The sequence below is a fragment of the Cyrtonyx montezumae genome, unplaced genomic scaffold (assembly GCF_038088225.1).
Source record: "Cyrtonyx montezumae isolate F1298 unplaced genomic scaffold, pur_monq_1.0 scaffold_36, whole genome shotgun sequence".
Lineage (NCBI taxonomy): Eukaryota > Metazoa > Chordata > Aves > Galliformes > Odontophoridae > Cyrtonyx > Cyrtonyx montezumae.
Window position 1 is genome coordinate 2073531 of NW_027072041.1, and position 19758 is coordinate 2093288.

Here is a 19758-nt window from a genome sequence, read left to right on the forward strand (position 1 = left end):
AAAACTGTGCTGTGAGACCATATCAAAGACCTTGCACAAGTCTAGATGGAAGATATCAGTTGCTCTTTCTTTTCCAACTGAGGCTGTCACTCTATTGCAGAAGCCATCAGAGGCACGATCAGCTCTGGATATCTTGAATCACCTTCTCAACTTGAGGATACCTTGACCTAGTTTTCAGGAGGGTCTGTTCCATGATCTTCCCAGGCACCAAAGTGAGGCTCACAAGTCTGAAGTTTCCTGAGTCATCCGTTTTTACGTTTCTTAAAAATGGGAGTGATGCTTTCCTTTTTCCAGTCACTGGGGACTTAATCTGACAGCCATGACTTTTCAAATATATAATGGAGAGCAGTTTGCAAACCATATCAGAACGTAATTTCAAGACCTAGAATAAGTGTCATCAGGCTCCATAGGATTGTATGCATTCAGTCTGAACTGATCTCAGACTTGCTATTCTCTGTAGTAGGAGGGATTTTGCTCACCAGCCCTCATCTAGAGATTCAGGGATGTGAGTTTCAGGAATGTCAGAGGCAGAAGAAGCCTAGCTGCCAGGAAGGACTGAGGCAAAGAACTTGTTCAGGGTCCTAATTCTGCTCTTTGCCAGGACCATATTCCCTGAGATCATGAACACCACTAAACATCACTACAACCCATACACAGACAGTCATTCACCTGCTGTGTTCTCCTCTTACTTCCCTGGTCTCAGTCTCTAGCTGCGAGGATAGAGGCAAAAATAAAAAAGGATGTCAACAGCCTCATGTGGCAACTTCAGGAGAAGTGCTGAATGAAGTCTGAGGGGTGTGACCTTTTCCCTCTATGCCGTGATTTCAGCATTCCTGGAGTGCTAGTTGACTTCCTGAGTCTCTGTAAGGAAGACATGAACATGCTGGAATGAGTCCAGTGAAGGTCCACAAAGTTGACTGCTTGAAGGCCTGAAGTATTTAATCTACATGGAAGAGCTAAGACAGCTGTGATCCTTTTAGCTTGCAGAAGATAAGGTTCAGGTGTACAAATACCTGCGAAGTAAAGAAGATGTGGATAGTCTCCATGCAGTGCTTAGTGACAGGACAAGCAGCAATGGGTAAAATAATAGAAATACACAACATTTACTTAAGAGAAGAAGCATTTTTACTTTCACAGTGAATTCACACTGGAATAGACTGTCAATCTATAGGAGAGATTGTATATAGTCTCCATTATTGCAGATTCACAGTCCCAGCTGAAGGACATGACCCTCAGTGACTTCAGTTGACCGTGTTCTGAGAATGTGACCTGGACTACTTGATCTTTAAAGGTACCTTCCAACCCCAACTGTCCTTTATTTACTTTGTACAGAAATAAATTTTTTTTTTCCAGCAGAGAAGGCTCCTGTAATTAACTGTAGGTCAAACTTATGTAAACTAATGTAAAGCTTGTACTGAATTTGGAAATACGTGTGGGTAAAAAGGATAGTTAGAAGGCCCTTCTCTGAGACTGCTGAAGTATTACTGTTTACAATATGTGGAGTGATAATACAGTTAGCCCAATAAACACTTTGTTGAGAAGTGCATGCAAACACATACTCACAGTTTGTATTAAAAACCATAAAACTTCCTATTCAGACGAAGCCATATAATTCACAATTTCTTTCTAGAGATGAGTTGTTTGTCAGGAAAATAAATTAATTTTATTTAGGCCTACCAGAAGGCAGATCTGTAATCAATTATTTCTTGTGCAATCTTCCAAAAATTCTGGAGAATATTCTAATCCTACCAAAAACAGGCTTCCTTCTAAGGAAAACTTGGTTGTTCTCACAGAACAATAGAGATGGCAGAATTGGGATTCCCTAAGTAGAAGCAGTCCTTCTGACATCCCAGGTCCAAACTATGCACAGCTTTGGAAGTAAAGGTCAAGATCTCAAACTTTGTAACTTCTGAAGCAAGACAGAGAGCAGAGGATATAGAACAGTCATGGATGCTCTTTTGGCAGCTACTGGTACCAAACTGCATTGCCACATTTTACACAAGCATGATTTTTATTGTGTCCCCCCAAAATGGAAAGAAATGCCTTGGTGGGATCATCATTAAACTACTAGTGGAAGATCTTGCCAGCTGGATTTCTTCTATTTGCTTGGAATTTATCACAAACTCCAATTTATCAGACAACTGTATAAGCAATGCTGGAGTATTTAATGATAATCCAGTTTATTACTCAACAGCTTCTTTACAATATGTGAAAGAGGAGCTTCCCTTTACAAATGAGACATCTGACATCCAAACAACACGTATTTCAAAGATTCTTCAAAGCGCTTTATGAAAAAGTCTGTAACTTTCAGCTGGTCAGTATCTAAGCAGATTGAATGAGGTATAGGACCTGTTTCACTGAAAGTGTATAAATCAGTTTATTTGAGAAATCATAGCTTGCTAGATTAATTCTATTAACTACAGTCAGTTTGCCATAGCTGTGACCTCTATACAATCTTAATGCTTGGGGCAGTTGAAGTAACTAGAGGATGTCAGTCCTAGTGACAGCTAGATGTGGATTTCAGTAAGAAAAACAGATTTCATAAATAAATAACTTCTCTGTATCAACATACACAATATCACACATATTGGCAATGACAGGGAAGGGACAAGTATGTCGCAAAATTTCTTCAATAGGTTGAGATAATATAGCAAGGAAATAAGCACTGTCTTGCTGAAACTATGGAGTACCATGAGAATATATTTTAAAAATGAAACACACAAACACTTCTATATGCAGTATTGAGAAAACTGCTCAATATATTATGAAATATATTATTCTATTCTAACATAACATAACAGATCATTGCAATTATATTTGTCAAGGAAGAATACCATACTTACTGCACTTTTACCAGGATCGGTCTCTTTCAGGAAGCAGAAGAGCCAGCACTTTGGAGGGAAGCAAAGCCTCTGTCTTCAGTGTTCAAGACTAAATTCATCAGCATAAAGAAAAGGAGTGTTCTTCCTGTATGAGATAACTTTTATTGTGAGTTTATTTTTTGAGAATTTATTTGTTTTTGCATGGCTGTGTACACATGCACATCATGATTTTCAGCAAATGGCTTATACAAAAGGCAACCTGAAAACATGAAAGTATTTGGTTGAAGTTCTTTTGTCAGGTATTTGAGACCGATGTCAGCCTTTCAGGTGCCTGAGAACAAGGGCATTAGGAAGACTTTGATCATCAAAGCCGTATATTATCTACACAAATATTGTTTTCCAGAAAAAATGGAATTTCAGTAGTCTGGACTTTAAAATCAAATCGTGTCTTTGACATATTAGAAGAAACTACCAATTCCATAATGCATAATATTATTTTTCTAATGTATCACTGGTCCATAATAAGAAACAATCTATTATATAGATTTTGCATTCAATCTTTTTGTCAAAAACTACATAGTACATCAAAAGTTAATAGCATTGGGGAGTTCAGTGATTAATATGGAAACAAGTGGTATATTACAAATTTTCTTTTGTTCCTCATTCACAACGATGAAACTGCTAGAATTTAACCTTTAAGGGTTAAAGAGTTTAATCAATGTCAATGTCTGATCTTCTGAAGGCGATAAAGAACAGTCTGTCTAGCGATACCCAACAGAACATCACTTTGTCAAGCCACAAAGCGTCCAATAGCTTGTCAAGTAAGTTACCAGAAACCTCTTTGTGGTTAGAACTCAGCTCCTTCCTGCTTGACCTATTATTTGATATTTGACCACTTGGTTGCAAGACACTTGCTCTTTCCAGCTGAAATGTCACTGGGGCATCTTGTCAGCTCCCCGACATCTCGGCCTGACATACAATTTTACTTTTGTGTGCTACAAGGCAGAAAATGCAGGGCAATGGCCTTGCTTTAAATTCTGTCAGCATCAAAGATGGGCGTCACTCTTGGGTCCTACCAAGAACAACAAAAAAGAAGTCTATTTGAAGGTCAAAACAGCCATTACTTCAAAGTCTTTCAGCTTAAACTAAATATATTACCTGCAACATTGGTTTGGGAACTGTCCTTATAAAGTACATAAACATATCATCAGAAATCCTCCCTGCACAATTGTTCTTCTTTCTTATGAAATGCAGACTTGATAAAAGGGTGAGTTTTCAATGCCTGCAGGGACCAGATTCAGCAGTTAACTTAACTTGTTCAAATAGGCAAGTGGTATCATGTAGCTTTACAAGGAGCAACCTGACCTTCTCACATTGACCAGCAGTGACATTATTGTGCAGGAAGAGAAGCAGTCACATCATTTCTGTTTTGCACAACCTGCTTAAAGTTTGCAACTAAATGCTTGTCTTCAGTTGAGCTGACAAGAGAAAAGAGGGGGCTCAGTGAACCATGGCAGGGCTGCCATGAAATGACAGGAATCATTGGCATACATTTCAAATAGCTCTCTCAATCCTATTAAAGTATTGCAGTCCTGCTTTAAAATAGACAAGTATGAAACAACTTTGATAGATAGAGACTAAAATGGCTTATTGATTTTTTTTTTAAGACTGAGGAAAATTACCCAAAATGTGTCATTCTTTAACATTTAAAAATATATTACATAAAAAATGAGCAACCACAATAAATAAAAGTTTAAAAAATAACTGCTTTGATATGCAAAGAACTAGAAGCATAGAAATGTGAACATATGAATGCATATTCTCATAAAGCCATAAAATTAATGTCAAAAAATAAAAACGCTGAACTACAATCCAAAGGTAGCAACAAAATTGCACTTTAATTGCATCATTTTACATTAATGCAATTTTTTTCCTTCTAGAAGATTATTGATACAAAATCCATTTTCCATTGTTCTTTTGGGACTGGATGTGACATTCAGGCTGAAGGAATAGACTGAAGACTGAGAATTGGCTCTATTGTGCATAAAACTGCTGTAGGATGTGTCAAGATCAGCTTGCAATGCCAAAAAATCTGGGATTCAATGCTGGTCAGGCTGAATTTCTAGCTTGAAGTCATGGTGATGTATGAACTCCCTCTTGATTCCTGAAGTAAAATGAAGTAATATAAAAAACTCAAATCCTGAAAGATTCTACATTCAATGTTGAGCAAGCAAGAAAAATTGTATATATATTATTATTATACCTTCGATACTTATGTAATATTATACCTTCTGCAAGTGTTCATTTTTTGTTTCAAGCATTTCTTTAAAATACATGATACCTATGTATATATTTAGGTTATTATATATATTTGTATACATAAACCTTGAATAAGCAGTAACAAAGAATATCACCCACAGTATTCTGTACCAGTAAGTGTTATAAAACTATAGCCCATATTATTTGAAGTGTTCAAAGTATGCACAGAAAGCATTTACTCCTCTTCATCATCATTCCTAAATTCTGATTTTCTTAAGCAAGTAAACAAACTTATCTCTGTCATTGTTATTAGGAAGAATGTCCTTTGTTACCAATTGAAGTTATTACTTTAAAATATCTTTTGCCATAATTTGGGAGCAAACAATATTCACTGAGCATAGCTTGTTGAGAATTGTTGAGATTGTAGAGAATATCCACTGAATGTACTTTGCTGGGGAACACAGCCCTTCTTTCAACGAGTCAGATATTCGGTCAAATAGTTACAAAGGTTAGACCAGCTAAACTTCAACATTAAGAAACTTGTAGAACCAAAACATTGTGCATTCTACTTTGAAAGATTATGAATACCACTATATTGACATTGATATAAACAGTACACAGAGACACTGCATATTGATTTAAATATCTATTAAAACATACAAAATACAATGTCATATTACTTTTCTGCCCTTTATCAAGGTATTTTTAGCCAACATACTTCATAGTTGTGAAAAATATAATCATTTGTTTCATTAAGCCAGACAGTGTGTGAAAACTTTACATGCAAAGCATAACTATGGATAAGACATAAAGTAAGGCTGTTATGGCGTATCTTATTTTTTAAACATCCTCTTCACAGAATTTGAGAAGGAATGCATGAGCATACACATAGACAAATACACACTGAGGCAGAAATACACATACATGCAGGCACAGAGGTTCCAAAATACACAGACTCACAGATATAGAGAGAGAGAGGCAGCAGGGTGTATGTATATTCATATTTCAACAAATCCAGGCTCAACAATATGTTTAGAGACATGTTCATGAAAGATCCCCCTTTCCTCTCTTACTATTGCTGGAGAAAAATCAATGGTTGCTTCTAACACCTATTTCAATAGTTCTCTTTGATATGGACTCTTTTGATTTCCTGGCTCATCACAAGCCATAGTGCAACTCCTGTAAACAGCTGGGTTGTGCTCCACCTTCATTAAGAACGCATATAGTAGCTAATTTGATGACTGGTTCAAGGAAATAGTTAAAATGAGGTAATGGCTTTAGTTTTTCTAAAGTACAGTGGTTATGAGGATGAGACAACCAGATTTGTAGTACACTGCCTATTAATTCCTGCTCGGTATTATCCAGAATGGAAATCACTGCAGAGCAAAAGCACAGAGAAGCCTCATTGGGTTTGTAGCAACATATATAAAATGAGACCTCAGTGAAGGTATCCACCTCTTGCACTGATTAGTATTTTGTTATTTGTATGCTTTTATTAACTGGTGCAAATTGTCTCTTAAAAAAAAAGACTCATTTATAGGAAAATATTAAGAAGATATTGAAATAAACTGTGACATTTCAGAAATACTTCTGTGCATAAGTATGAAGACACTAAGACATAAATTAAAAACAGGTTTCATTCTGGATAATAAATACTGAATATAAATGTAAACATAGAAATTTGTACTTCTTTCACAATCATAATTTATCAGCATATCTTAAGGACTAAAAATCACACGCTACTATTGCTACTCATAATTTTTTTTTTATTTTATATATAGCAATGTTACTTTTTGAGGAAGATGGCATCAAAATCCCAGTAAAGAGATGAGAAATGAGATTTCCTTCGAGAATAGCAAAAAAAAAAAAAAAAAAAAAAGTATGAAACTTAATGATTGGCAGCAAGTCAATAGACTATGTTACTGTAAAAGCTTCACTGTTGGGGGAAAAAAGCTCAGCCTTAGTTATCCTGATCCTGTGCTGTACTTCTTACAAGGAGAAGAATACTATTTATTGAGTGGAAGGGAAATCAGATCAAATAACTATGTGATTGATGAAAAAATATCTTGCTTGTTACTTATAAGAACTATTTTGATGCAATATCATTATATACACTCATGAAGAAGAAGAAAACTGTGTTCTTGAGGTTAGTAGAAGAAAAAAAAAGTAGAACTGTTACAGTACACATTGTTTGAACACATACCCATGCAATAGAATTTTAAAGACAGTTATAATTTCCCCAACAGAACCCTTTGAACATTATATTTAGAGGCCTTTCAAAAATATGTATTAAACTGACAAACTGAGATGGCTGTGCCAGGACTGTGATGATTATCCATTATATAAATATGCATTTAGGTAATTTTTAAAAGAGGAATTGCATATCTTAAATAAGGTGTCTGATCAGGTAAATCTTTAACATAGCACTTTTATTTACCTGATAACCAATAAATGATTCCATCTAAAGTGTTACACTTCATTGGGTAAATAGGTATTTAGGACACAGCAAGTCTAGCAAAAATAGGCTTTCATAATGTTTATGGAACATAGTAATTGGTCATGTCCTATGATCATTTTTCAAAATTTGATAGTCTAACTTTATGAAACACACTTTCCCAAAAGAAAAAAAATGATTAGTCTATATGATGAAATAGATGCGTTCTACACTATAGTTAATTCAAGCTATTTTTTAATTGTTATATATGGAAAAAGATTTCTAAAGCAACAGTTCTCTACTGTTCTTTTGTGACTAACCTACGTTCACATTTGTGATCTAGATAGGTTGTCTTCTGATACACATGCTGTTTTACAAAAGTTATAACTGATTCATAATGATTTGCTTTATAATGTATGACACTGCGAGGGAATATTACACTACTATCAGTATTATGTTGGTATGTATGTACCAACCTATTCAAAAGCATCATGTTGGAATCAAAGATACCCTATTTTACTTTTACATATCAATACTTGTGAAGAAATACACACAGTTAGACACCTGGAAGTAGAACACTATGCATCTGTTTTGTCAGTGGTGCAAACAACTACATAAAGAAATCCACTGTAAGAAATATATTGTTTATCTTCAACAGTAGGAATAAGAACTATAACCAGAATGGAAGCCACAAATCAGTCAGAATGGTTTCAGCCTTCAGAGTCAACACAAAGATAATTTTACTGGACCACAATTTTCACTATAATACCACAACTTTTCAAGTGCCCTTTATTATTTGTATGTTACAATGACTACATCCAATTCAGCAATTTCCCACCACTAATTTTAGCCACTTTAAACTCCTTCCAATATTCAATTTCAAAACAAAGTAGCACAAATTTTCCTTCTGCCCTTTTGTAATGTACATGAGATTGTTTTATATATACATTATATATACATATTCTGATATATATATCAGAACAGTAAACATAGTAGTATGCTTTGCAAGTTAACAACAAACTTGTGGGTACCACTTTGACTGAGGTAAGGAAGTAATGAAGCTACTTAGAACGGAAAATGATCATGAATGGGGTGAAATGAAAGGACAGAAAGAATACTGAAGTTGCAATGCAACACAAAGACTCAGTTATAGAGGTTCTCTGTAACTCATTCTTTTATCACATGGAAAATTAAAGATAACTATTGAATTACAAGGACAAAGTTCTTCTACTGGAAGTCACCACACTACAAGCTACCTAGATAGTGAGGATGCCCGGCAGAAAATAGAAGTGCAGAGGGAGAAGCAAGCTGTAGTTTCTCCCAACAATTTCTAAATTCTCTGAAAAGGCAGTTGTACAGCCACTCAAGAGTAGAAAGAAATGTGAGTTAAGGACAGAAGCTGAGAGCAATAGGGGAAAATGGGGAAACAATATATTTCTTCACAGTTGATTTCTTGTACTGATTCTTTCCCTTCTCTCCCCCTCTCCCCTAATCTAGAACATGTAAGCAGCAAACCAAATGGACAGTAATATCTTTCCATTTTCTTCCATCTGTGCTATCGCTGTGTCCCATCACTTCACTGCAGTGATAGCTATCTCAGTAAGTGTTAAATAAACAAGTGTTGTCTTTGATTCCATTTTGCAGCACTTATGTGGAAAACCTGTTTCCCTGTAAAAATATGCAGTTTTTCAGATCATTCATAATCTCCTTCTCAGACTGCTACTATGAAAACTGAGTTGGGTTTTGGCATGCAATGCAGATGGATTCCAGTATGCTGCTCATTCAGTTGCTGTTAGAATTAGCTCAAACAGCCATTTCTCTCTTGTAGTGAAACAAATAAAACACAAGACTGATGGAAACATTAAAAGTGGCTGCTTAAAATGGAAAGTATTATTACTGACATCAGTTATACACTGCTAGTTAACAAACTTCTTCAAAGCAAGAATGTATGCTGGCCAAAACTAGAAAGTTTGCTTCCTGAGTCAATGATTTTGCAATTCTGTATTCTGAGGCTGTAAGACTAAATTTCTGCTCTGACACAAAGCACGAAAATTGTAACATTCAGTATAAATATTAATTGTCAGCACTTCTGCCTGGATTCTGGGAACAATTTACCATCAGAGAATAATTCAATGGACTGCCAACTCATTACATATTAAGTCAGAAAGGTAGATACACAACACACTTTTTTCCTTGGATGCTGCTAGCCAACAATACTAATGGCTTTTTTCATTTTCAAAGAATTCTCCCTTCAATTTTCAGAAGTTATTAAACAAACATGATTATAAAATATCTGGAAATCATTTTTTTCCTGCTTTTATAGTGCTTTTGTATTTAATGCATTCAGTGAAATCACACTAATTGAGGCTCACTTAAGAACAATTAAAGAAAGATTTTGTAATATCTTGCTTGTTTTCTAAAAGAAAATCTTGTTTTATTCAAACATACTTAAACCTGTTCCATCTGAAGAATGGAAGATGGCTTACCATATCGGAGCACTTCATCTTCAATGTCTTGTTTACTTAGAGAAATTGTTAATTTTAATGATTTCCAAATATTTTGGCCAAAAACCTATCTTACAGCCTACATAGTCTTTTTCCAGACACTGCATTGGAATACACATAGCAGTCTCCCATTTTCAGGTCAAGCTGTCTGCACTGCCCTGTAACAATTCCAAAACACTATGTAAAAAATAAAAAATATAAATAAATAAAAAAATCACTATTTTCATGGTGAAATGCTCAGTCACTATGGACTTGAAACCAAGTTTCCAAATTCTTTAGCATAGGACCATGATCTCATGAGAGAGATTTTTTGCCTATACTGCCTACCAGAGACTTTTCACTTTCTCAAGAATAGAAGCAACATTTTTTTCATTTATTTTTAGTCTCAATACTCAATCTGAATGGCTATTGGTTTATTTTGTGCTGTGCAACCAATACTTAACACAACCAATACAACACTGTACTCTAAGCCACTGTGACAGCTCTCCATCAGTGTATTTATTGTAAGACACTCCTTTTGCTTCCAATAAGCCTTTCTTAGCCTATGTGAGTTTTACTACAGTTTTTTATTGCTTCTGAACAGTATTTCTCTCTGATGGTCACCTTTGCTACTCTTTCCTTTTTTTCCAGAAAAAAGATGAGATGATGACTACAACTGGAGACTAAAGTACACATGACCCTACGGAGAGGAACAAGTGGCCCTTTGTAAAGCAGTCCTCACCACTCACTGCTTAGACTTCTCTTCTGTCAGTGCTCATGGAAAAGCAGTTCCCATCCAACAAGTTAAAGTGTCAAACTTCATATTCTCTTGAGAAATGTATTCAGTCATCAGCTAAATTCCTAGGCAGTGTGACTGTCTGACGTAAGCCTTCAAAGTTTCTTCTGAGTTGCTTGCATACTGCCACTCTAGCATAAAAAGGAAAGAAGTGTATTTACATTCATTTTGCCAAACATTAGCATCTTCTGTCCAATCATTTGAATGCAGAAGTGTTAGGAGAAAACAGCTTAGAGAACAAGAGTTGACACGTACAGTGTGAAATCTTAAGGTGCTTGAATGCAATGAGGGAGAAAGTGAGACAGAACCACATTTCATCTCCCTAACTGTGCGATAGTCCACATGAACTTTGTGACAGGTCTCTGTCTCTCAGCCACACTTGACTAGCTCCTGCTGACATTCAGCTGTCAGACAGCAACCCTTTACCATGCCCCTAACATGCTCTACAGCTTCACCCAATTAACTCGCTTTCACTTGACATTGCAGCAAAAAGCTTCATAATAGGTGGTCAAGGTGCACGGTGTCTGCTTGCCCTCTAACTGCTCACGCACAGCAAAATGCTTAGCTACCTTCCTTTTTGTCTGCTTGCTCAGAAAGGGTGCAACCACCATCTAGGCATTTCATTACTGAACAGACAAGGAAAGCTGAGCTTTGCCAGTAGCGCATTAATCCATTAAAACACTAATTTTAATGCAGAATCATAGAGCTTATCATCACAGAGATTTTGGCAAAAATGAAATCACACTGATTTGATAAAGCACTTTAATCACTTTATAATTAATGAAGATATACCAGCAGCAGCACAGGTAAAAGGGGAAAAGACAGAAAAGATAATTTTTTCTAACAGTAACATTTAATGACATAAAGGAGGAAGGTTTATGAGCACTGGAAGTGTCATTATGATTCAGTTTTCTGGCATTAAAAATATTCAGGCATTCAGAATATTATTTTTTGCTGTGTATTTCTGCCAAACCTGCGGTATTTTAAGGAATAAGGATCAGAACAATGAATCTATGTAGCTAACAAAAAACAAACAAAAAACTAAAAAAAGAACTACTTACAATTGAAAAAAATACATTTTAGGATTCTCCTGATAGCTCATTTTAAAATGAGAACAAACACGGAACTTACTCTCAAGACAGATGCTTTGAGAATATTCTTTTGCTCACCACTTCTCTCAAAAGTATTTGAGTAAATATGTAGACTAAGTCAGAAAATGCCCTCAAGAAGTCAATACTCAGCATGTACTGATGATGTTCAAGTGCCCTTTGATGGAGAGGCTTGTTAACCAAAGCTGGAACAGACTGGATGAGTGTCTGGACAGTGGAATTATGAGAACAGCTGCAGTGAATGCCTAGAGGTAGACTTATCGGTTTCAACTACAGGAAAGACAGCAAGGCAAGACTGAAAAGACTATCCACTGAGGTGGTGCACACTCAGTTGTTAGCTAAACTATAGTAAATTCAGAAGATTATGTTACCTATTTGTTTCCCCAGCATATCTATAGGGACTAGTCCCCTTGAAGGTCCCTCTAAAAATCATTGATAGAGCATTGGTTGTATAAGAGATTTCTTTTTAATAAAGAGAAGCAAGCAACCAGCTTGCAGAAACTCAAAACTCAAGAGAAGCTGTAAGCACTAAGGAAGGAAACCAAAACAGAAACACATCAATTGTGCTATAAAGCACACACCTCTTTCAAGAGTAATTTATGTCAAGGACATAGAACCATATTTATGAAAGGTGGTAAAAAGAAGCATGTCATAAGGACATAGCATGCCTGCTTTAGCAGGGGTGTTGGACTCGATGATCTCTTGAGGTCCCTTCTTACCCCTGCAATTCTGTGGCTTGGAGCTGGCACACCTCTGGCAGAAGTTGCTAATGCTAAAATGAGTAATTTTCAGCAATGAAAAAAGAATGTAATGAGCATCTCACTCATATTTCAAGTAGGAAAATGGTATTTCTCAGGTTTACAAAGAAGTGTCAGGAAAAGACAAAGCCTTTTAGTGAAGCAAACAACTGCAGATCCTGAAACATGAAGAGAGATTCTGATCTAATGAATTTTACAGCCCTTAGCATTCCAAAACAAATGCTGGATTGTAGGTAGCTCATAGGAGACAGAACTGGGATGATATGCTGGATAACTAATACAGCTTGTCTGCACCTATTCGAAAAACAGACATTTTTCTGTTGCTTTTTGTTTGTTTGTTTTAGCACAGATTGTTATACAGACCAACTCTTGCATGTTGAGTAAGAACAGCTGCATTTGCAATGGACTATGGGCCTGTAACTCAGCTTGTCTAAATAACATTAAACCAAGAGGCCTCTTTATAAGATCCTCAAATGACAGAGCGAAAAATGATAGCACTATGCCATGCTTAGAAGTGAGCTGTTATTGCTTTCAGCTTTATTTTCTGAACAGGAATGTTTATTATTAAAAACATCAATTTACTAGGACAAAGGGTTCCACCCTCCTAACTTTGGTTAGTGGAAAGGCATTTTCCTGGTCTTCCATTGAAGTTGTATAGACTATCAAATCTCAGTCAAAATCATGATAAGGGCTTCATCCCTTGCCCCTTAGAAAGCTCAGAGAAAGATTCAACTTTGGCTCCCTGTAGCTTTGAAGTATTTTTCAAACTTTTGTTTGCTTATTCAAACCAAACATTTTAATGTTCATTCATCCCTGGTAAAACCTAGTTCACTTAACTTCAGGAAGAAATCACTCTTTCTTCTGTAAATTAGATGTAATATCTCCTATGTTCAGTGTGTGATCTGTAGGGTAGTTCTAAAGGGTAGCATTATAACAGCAATGGTTAGGGAACACAGTTGGCATTCCTGCAGTATTGCTTATAAACTAACTGTTGATATCTGAATGGGCTAAAAACATATTTTAGGTTCAGTTTCAGTTGACAGCTAACATGTAGGTCTTTTGTAAATGTATGATCCAAATTACACTAACTGGGCAAGGAATCAAGCTTATCAGTTATAAACAACTTGAGTGTGGGTGAGCTAGGGTTACTATATCTATTGGTTTTGGCCCAATTTACATATACACTTTACTTCAGACTGAGATTAAACAACACTCTAACAATTGCTTCAACAGAACTTTTTATACTTATTAGATTCAAGAGTGCAATCAGCCTCTTGGAACTGTTTTTTAGTCAGGTACTAGACTATCTGTGAGGCTGACATGTAGTTTGAGTGCGGCAAATGGAACTAATATTTCCTGCATACCAATCATATTTTATGCGAATCAACATTAAAAAAATGCTAATGGAATTTCATCCTTCAGTATACATATGGCAAATGTGTGTTCTGAAAGCACAGAAGAGTGTTTTTTTTTAAAAAAGCCACCACATACAACACTGAAAACATTCATCCGGCACACAACATTTTAATCGATATTTAATGAGAAGCATAGAAGGAGATTTGGAGAGAAGTTCCTTCAGCTTTTTGGCTTGTATAGGAAGAAAGCTGTAGCATAACTTTAAAAATCATTTTAAACAGGGATAATTCTGGTAATTTGGCGTGCTTCCTACGTTTCAGAATGATACCTTAAAATTCCTTTACTTAGAGCTCCTGATTAGATTATACTCTTCCAGAAAATCGTATAGCATAGTAGACTTCAGAAAGTAATTAAATTCAACTAAAAATTTCTAAAACTATAAGATGTTTTGACATGAACAGATTTAAATGAAATGGGACGACTGTTAGTGTCAAGCAGTCCTAGTTAAGCTGCAGGATCAGCTCAGGCTCCCGGAAGAGTGCAGTACAGTTACAAGACCCTGTGGAAAAACCTTGGTGTTGCAGAGTCTGAAAGACTGCAAGGGATCCTAACAAGTATTATACTTCTGTAATCACCATATGAGCCAATCATTCTGTGATCAAGTGACACACACACAGATACTCAAAAGAACATGAGAAACGAGTGAGCTATTCCATGACTGTGGTTAATTACCTGTAATATCTAAATAGGACAGAAGGCTTCTCAAAACATTGATGAACATACAAATTTAGCAAAAGGCAAGTATTGCAGTGTCAGTGACATTTCTTTAGTGAACCACACATTAACTGAAGTCCAGGCACAGATTCAGAAGTGTGGGGTCTTTAACTGGCTCTAAAGGTTCCAGGGATCCCTTTCCAAAAAGCAGGAAGAACTGAAGCTATTACACTATCTGAAAATGATGAAAAGGAATAATTGAACCATCATCATGCCACTTTGCTTTCTTAATATCATCAAATGTAACAGGGAAACTGTTGTTTTTCCACACTATCCTTGCCCACCTTAATACTTAAATGTTAATATACCTTATTACTTTGTATTTTAAAGGTACCCAAACTTACATTAAAAAAAAAAAAATAATAATAATAATAAAAACTTTGAATTGATTGCTTAATGAAAAGAGGCTCATCCCTTTCCAAAACCCTTTGGAAAGAAGTAAACAAAACATATTTATTTTGTAAAATATCTATCTTCGAAAAATACATCTTAAGGACCACATCATGTTTTTAAATCTCTTTAATTGTACTGAACTATTACACAAACTAAAGGAAACAAAAATATTTGAATAGGTTTTTATCATGATAATATCCTCGCAGTTGACAGTGAGGTTCTTTACCCTACCAAGTACACATTTCATATATTAAAAAATTCTTCAAGTACTAGTTTATTCAACAGGCCAAATTGCTTCAGGGAGCCAGGTCTCTTGAGAAAATAGGTCCTTTCTGTGATTAACTGGAAAAACTAAGCCTTTGCTACATAATACAGGATTTCACAGACTTCCATGAAAGGTTTATACGTAATTTAAAGATGACAACAATAAATAAATAAGTATATGCTGGTTAAATATTAAGCACTGTGACTTAAATATGTAAAACCCAATAAAAATAAACATTAAGATGTAATTTGCTGACTGTATGCTCCTAAATCGTGACTACATTACAGGAACAGACGTGAGTTAAGAACTGCGTTACGCTTTATGCCCTAACACTGAATTTCCTGACTTTTTATCTGTGCAAGTCAGATTCTATATTTTATAGAGCACATTTTTTTATTTCATGCATTAACTTTATCTTTAAAGCATGAAATGCAAATGAGACAATGGAAATAGTTAAGCAGAAGTATTTCTACAAAAAACCTGTTACTCTACAGTGAAAATGGCACAGAAAAGAACGCAAAGGTTGCTCATTTTTCCACAAGTGAAAAGGATATAAACATGAACAACACACAAGAAGGTAGGAGAAAAGAGCATGAGCAAAAAACTTGATTCTATAAATTCCAGAAATGCACAAGTTAAAGGAAACTGCTGTGGTTTACAGCACCCTTCTTCGCCATCATCATTATCTTCCTTTGGCCTGAAAAGGATCTTCTGAATGGCCTAGTCTGACAGTTGAGAAATCTGCTGTGGGACCAAGAGTAGAAATGGTGCGTGGCCCTTCCAAGGTAGTGCACCAGGAGCAAACAAAGAGTCATTGGAGGTAGTTGTTTCCTTTGAGGGAAGGTTTGCCTCTAGCTGACACTGAATTCTCTAGAGCTGGGCATTGCCTCCCTACCATTCAGAGGGAAATACAAACAGAAAAAAATAGGTTTTGCTTAACAAGAACTTGAAATACATTTGTTGAGGGGAACACTTACTTCCACACTGTAGATTCTCCAGCCCCATCCAATTACATTCCAAGAGTTTGGTGGTTGTTTTTTTTTTTTTTTTTTTTTTTAATGAGTGAATGTAGCATTATGCTTGCCACACTGAGGGCACGCTGCACATACAGGCATTTCTGAGGCAAGAAACAAGATCCTCTTGCTATGCAGCGAACAGTAAGGTATTATTGCAAAATAAGAAGAAACGCCATGAAAGAGAACAAAAATCCTTCTACCTATTGTACCAATTGATCTTAACTCCCAGCTAGCGTCTAAGCACCTTGCACTATTCATCAAAACTAATGAATGAAGATCAGCCCAGAATTTTCTTCTTAAACTCTGCGTTGCATAATTAGCTTGAGATACACAAAAAAAAAAAAAAATGCAAAATTAAGCAGGAGTCAGAACAAGAAAATCATTATTCCCAACAGCATGCTTTATGTGATTTAAATTTAAAATGATATGAAAATATCAGGAAGATGACAATTTGGATTCCGTGGATTCGCACACCATTTAAGTTTCTGAGCTAGACTCATTCAGGCACAGCTATGCTTTAATCCCCTCCAAAAATTTCTCAGTGAATTTACAGTCACAGAAAAGACAGACATTCTCTTTATGTTTAACCCACAGTTTAACAGGGAATAATAGAAGCTTCCCAGCTCCCTTTCTTGAAATAACTTCTTCAAAAGGGAGGAGGAAGCACCTTCTGGCCTGAGTAAAAGTTCTTGAGTCTGGTAAGAAGTGAATTTGTCTGCCTTTGTAGAGAATATTCCTTTTCTTCTATAAAGCCAGTAAAACTGTGTCCTTGGCTCTGTTCTTTTATCAAAATTTTTTCTCAGGGTTAAATGTCCTGGTCTATAATATCAAGTTCTCAAAATAACAGCCTGTCTAGCACTCCCAATACTTTTATTTCTACTATAGCATTAGCAGTACATGCAATCATATTAAAAAGTTTCTCTTATTTTGATGTTCTGAAAATTTCACTTTGTGAGGTGTGGGAATAAACAAAGGCATGTAGCAAACAAGAAGCAAACATATGCAGCTGGCAGATAAAAAGCACTGTATATTACCAATGAAACACATTCTGAAGGACTGCTGCATAGACATCTGACAAGGAAAATAGTATCACACAGCTGTCTCTTGACTCAACGTTGTCCTCCTCAGCCACTGGGGCCTCTATGAAATGTTCAGTTCCTCAAAGTCTCACAAATCATTTTGCAAATAAAATAAAAGACTGGCTCGCTTCTATCTTTTTCCTTCAAAACCAAACAAAATGAAAAATAGGCATTCAGTTCCTTTCCCCTGTTAATCTGGTGCAGACAGAGAATGAATGGGCAGTGTTCCTCTACGAGGCAAACTTGAATCTATGCTTTGGAGTTGTTTCCTTGTCCAAATCTTTAGTCTCTCTGAACTAATTTCCAATTAGTTACTCTAGGAAGTACAATTGTTGCCCTGGCCTGAGCACTTAGGGTAGGAGATGAATACAGTGCTAGTTTCCAAGTGTCTTGTTTTCAACCCTGGGAACTGAGGACCCTTGCTTGTGAGCTGGTAGTTCCAGTACCTCACTAGAAACACATTTTTAATGCCATAGAAATGCAAACCATGAATGAAAAAGGGAAAGGAGCTTAGCTTCCTGAAAACATGACCCTCCTTTTCTGCAACACAGCCAATGACTTGAAAGATTTGTTTTGTGCTTAACATCGGAATAAACTTGTGGTCATTTAGGAGCTTCATGGTTTCCATTAAACCGCACAGCATGGACATTTGGAATTTCATGACAACTGTGAAGTGAGAATGTAGACCTTGCTTTTCCAAAGCACAGGCAACTGCCGAGACACACATTCACTCCTATTCACTCACATTCCTTAGCCATTTCTTATCATTAAGGAGGCTTTCAAAACAGACAAAACACAGCAAAAAACAGCTAAACAAACCACTTTAATCTCCTTCTTGAGCACTTGAAAGCAGAATACTGCCAGTAGAAACGTAGTGCTTAAATGCAGCAAATGCATGGTGTCTATCGATAGTATTCACGGCATTAACTCTGAAACTACACTGAAAAGCTGAAGTATTGGAAACCACCTAATTACCCAAACATTTACCTCTCTGCAGGTGTAAATACATGGGCCTAATAAGCTTTCCCACTGTGAAAGCAGTTACTTAAATTATATTAAAATATTAAAAACTATTTAATGAGTTTTTTTCCCCTAAAGTAAATTGAGTGTGTGCCTTAACCTGCTTCAGGCAAAGGAAGTTTCAAACATATTGGTTTTGAAACTAGCCATTATTTCCCATGTTGCAAAAATGGCAATTTTATTTCCCAACAGCAAATGAAACTGTCAGGAAAATTTAGATGCAATAAAATTGGGTGGTTAAACCAACATGCTGGATTTGGAATAAAACTGAATTAAAGGAATTAAAATTAAGCATTATGTCAGTCAAACTTTATAAGAACAATTTTAAACAGGGTGGGTTTTCTTCTTCTTTTTTTTTTTTTTTTTTTCCAGAAGTTAGGATTTGGACTCGGTGAAGTCCAGCCGTAACTACCCCATTTTATGTCCATCAACAGTGTCACATTTGAAATTTGCGCAATGAAAAATATTTTGCATAAAATGTGTTGCTTCTGGCAACATTTCTGCCTAAATAAAAAGTTGTCAGGCAGTGTGTGACTTTAGTGGTACAGAGTTTTAAAATGGTGGCTTCAGTCCAAGGCTAGCTAATAACGGCTGACATGCACTGGAATCTTGAGGCCTAAATCAACATTGTTTTCACAGCTGTAATTAAGCCACCTAATCAGAAGCACATTTTGACGGGACAGTTTCTGGAAGCCAGACATTACAATTTCTTATGCCTGGAGCGCAGTGGCTCATGAGAGGTCCTCATTTAATTTCAGGTTAAAAAAAAAAAAAAAAAAAAAAGGCTGTAAAATGAAAAGACTATAAAAAAGCAGTGTACGACTGTTGAAATGAAGCAGGCCTATGTGTTCATGCCTTGACCAACACTGTATCCCACCCTCCTTCGGCTCTCTGCCGAGTCCCCAGCTCTCAAGTGGCAGCTGCACACAGTGAGATTAAGGGCTTCTGCCAAAGTCAACAGATGAGCTGGTCTGAACTGGCTCTCTGTGTGTTCTGATTGTAAATTGTGCTGGTGATGATTAGAGAACTCTAACACAGGATGTCGACTCTTAAAACTGTCCAGAGAAAATATTATTTTTTTTTAAGTTCAGGAAATTTTTTTAAACTTCTTTTGTGGGCTGGTACATAGTGTTGTGTCTATAACTTTCACATGATTCAAAGGTGAATTCACACAAAGTAACTAGATTCCTGAAA

The 19758-nt window shown here is 36.1% G+C and overlaps 1 protein-coding gene across 1 annotated transcript in view; it reads right to left on the minus strand.

Annotated features, from left to right (window-relative positions):
• Positions 1-4738: 4738 nt before the first annotated feature.
• Positions 4739-19758, minus strand: part of CCDC171 (coiled-coil domain containing 171) — a 158379-nt gene continuing 143359 nt past the window's right edge. Inside the window, 1 exon segment of the mRNA XM_065745478.1 lies at positions 4739-4978. Coding sequence (XP_065601550.1) covers positions 4739-4978 — 240 coding nt within the window.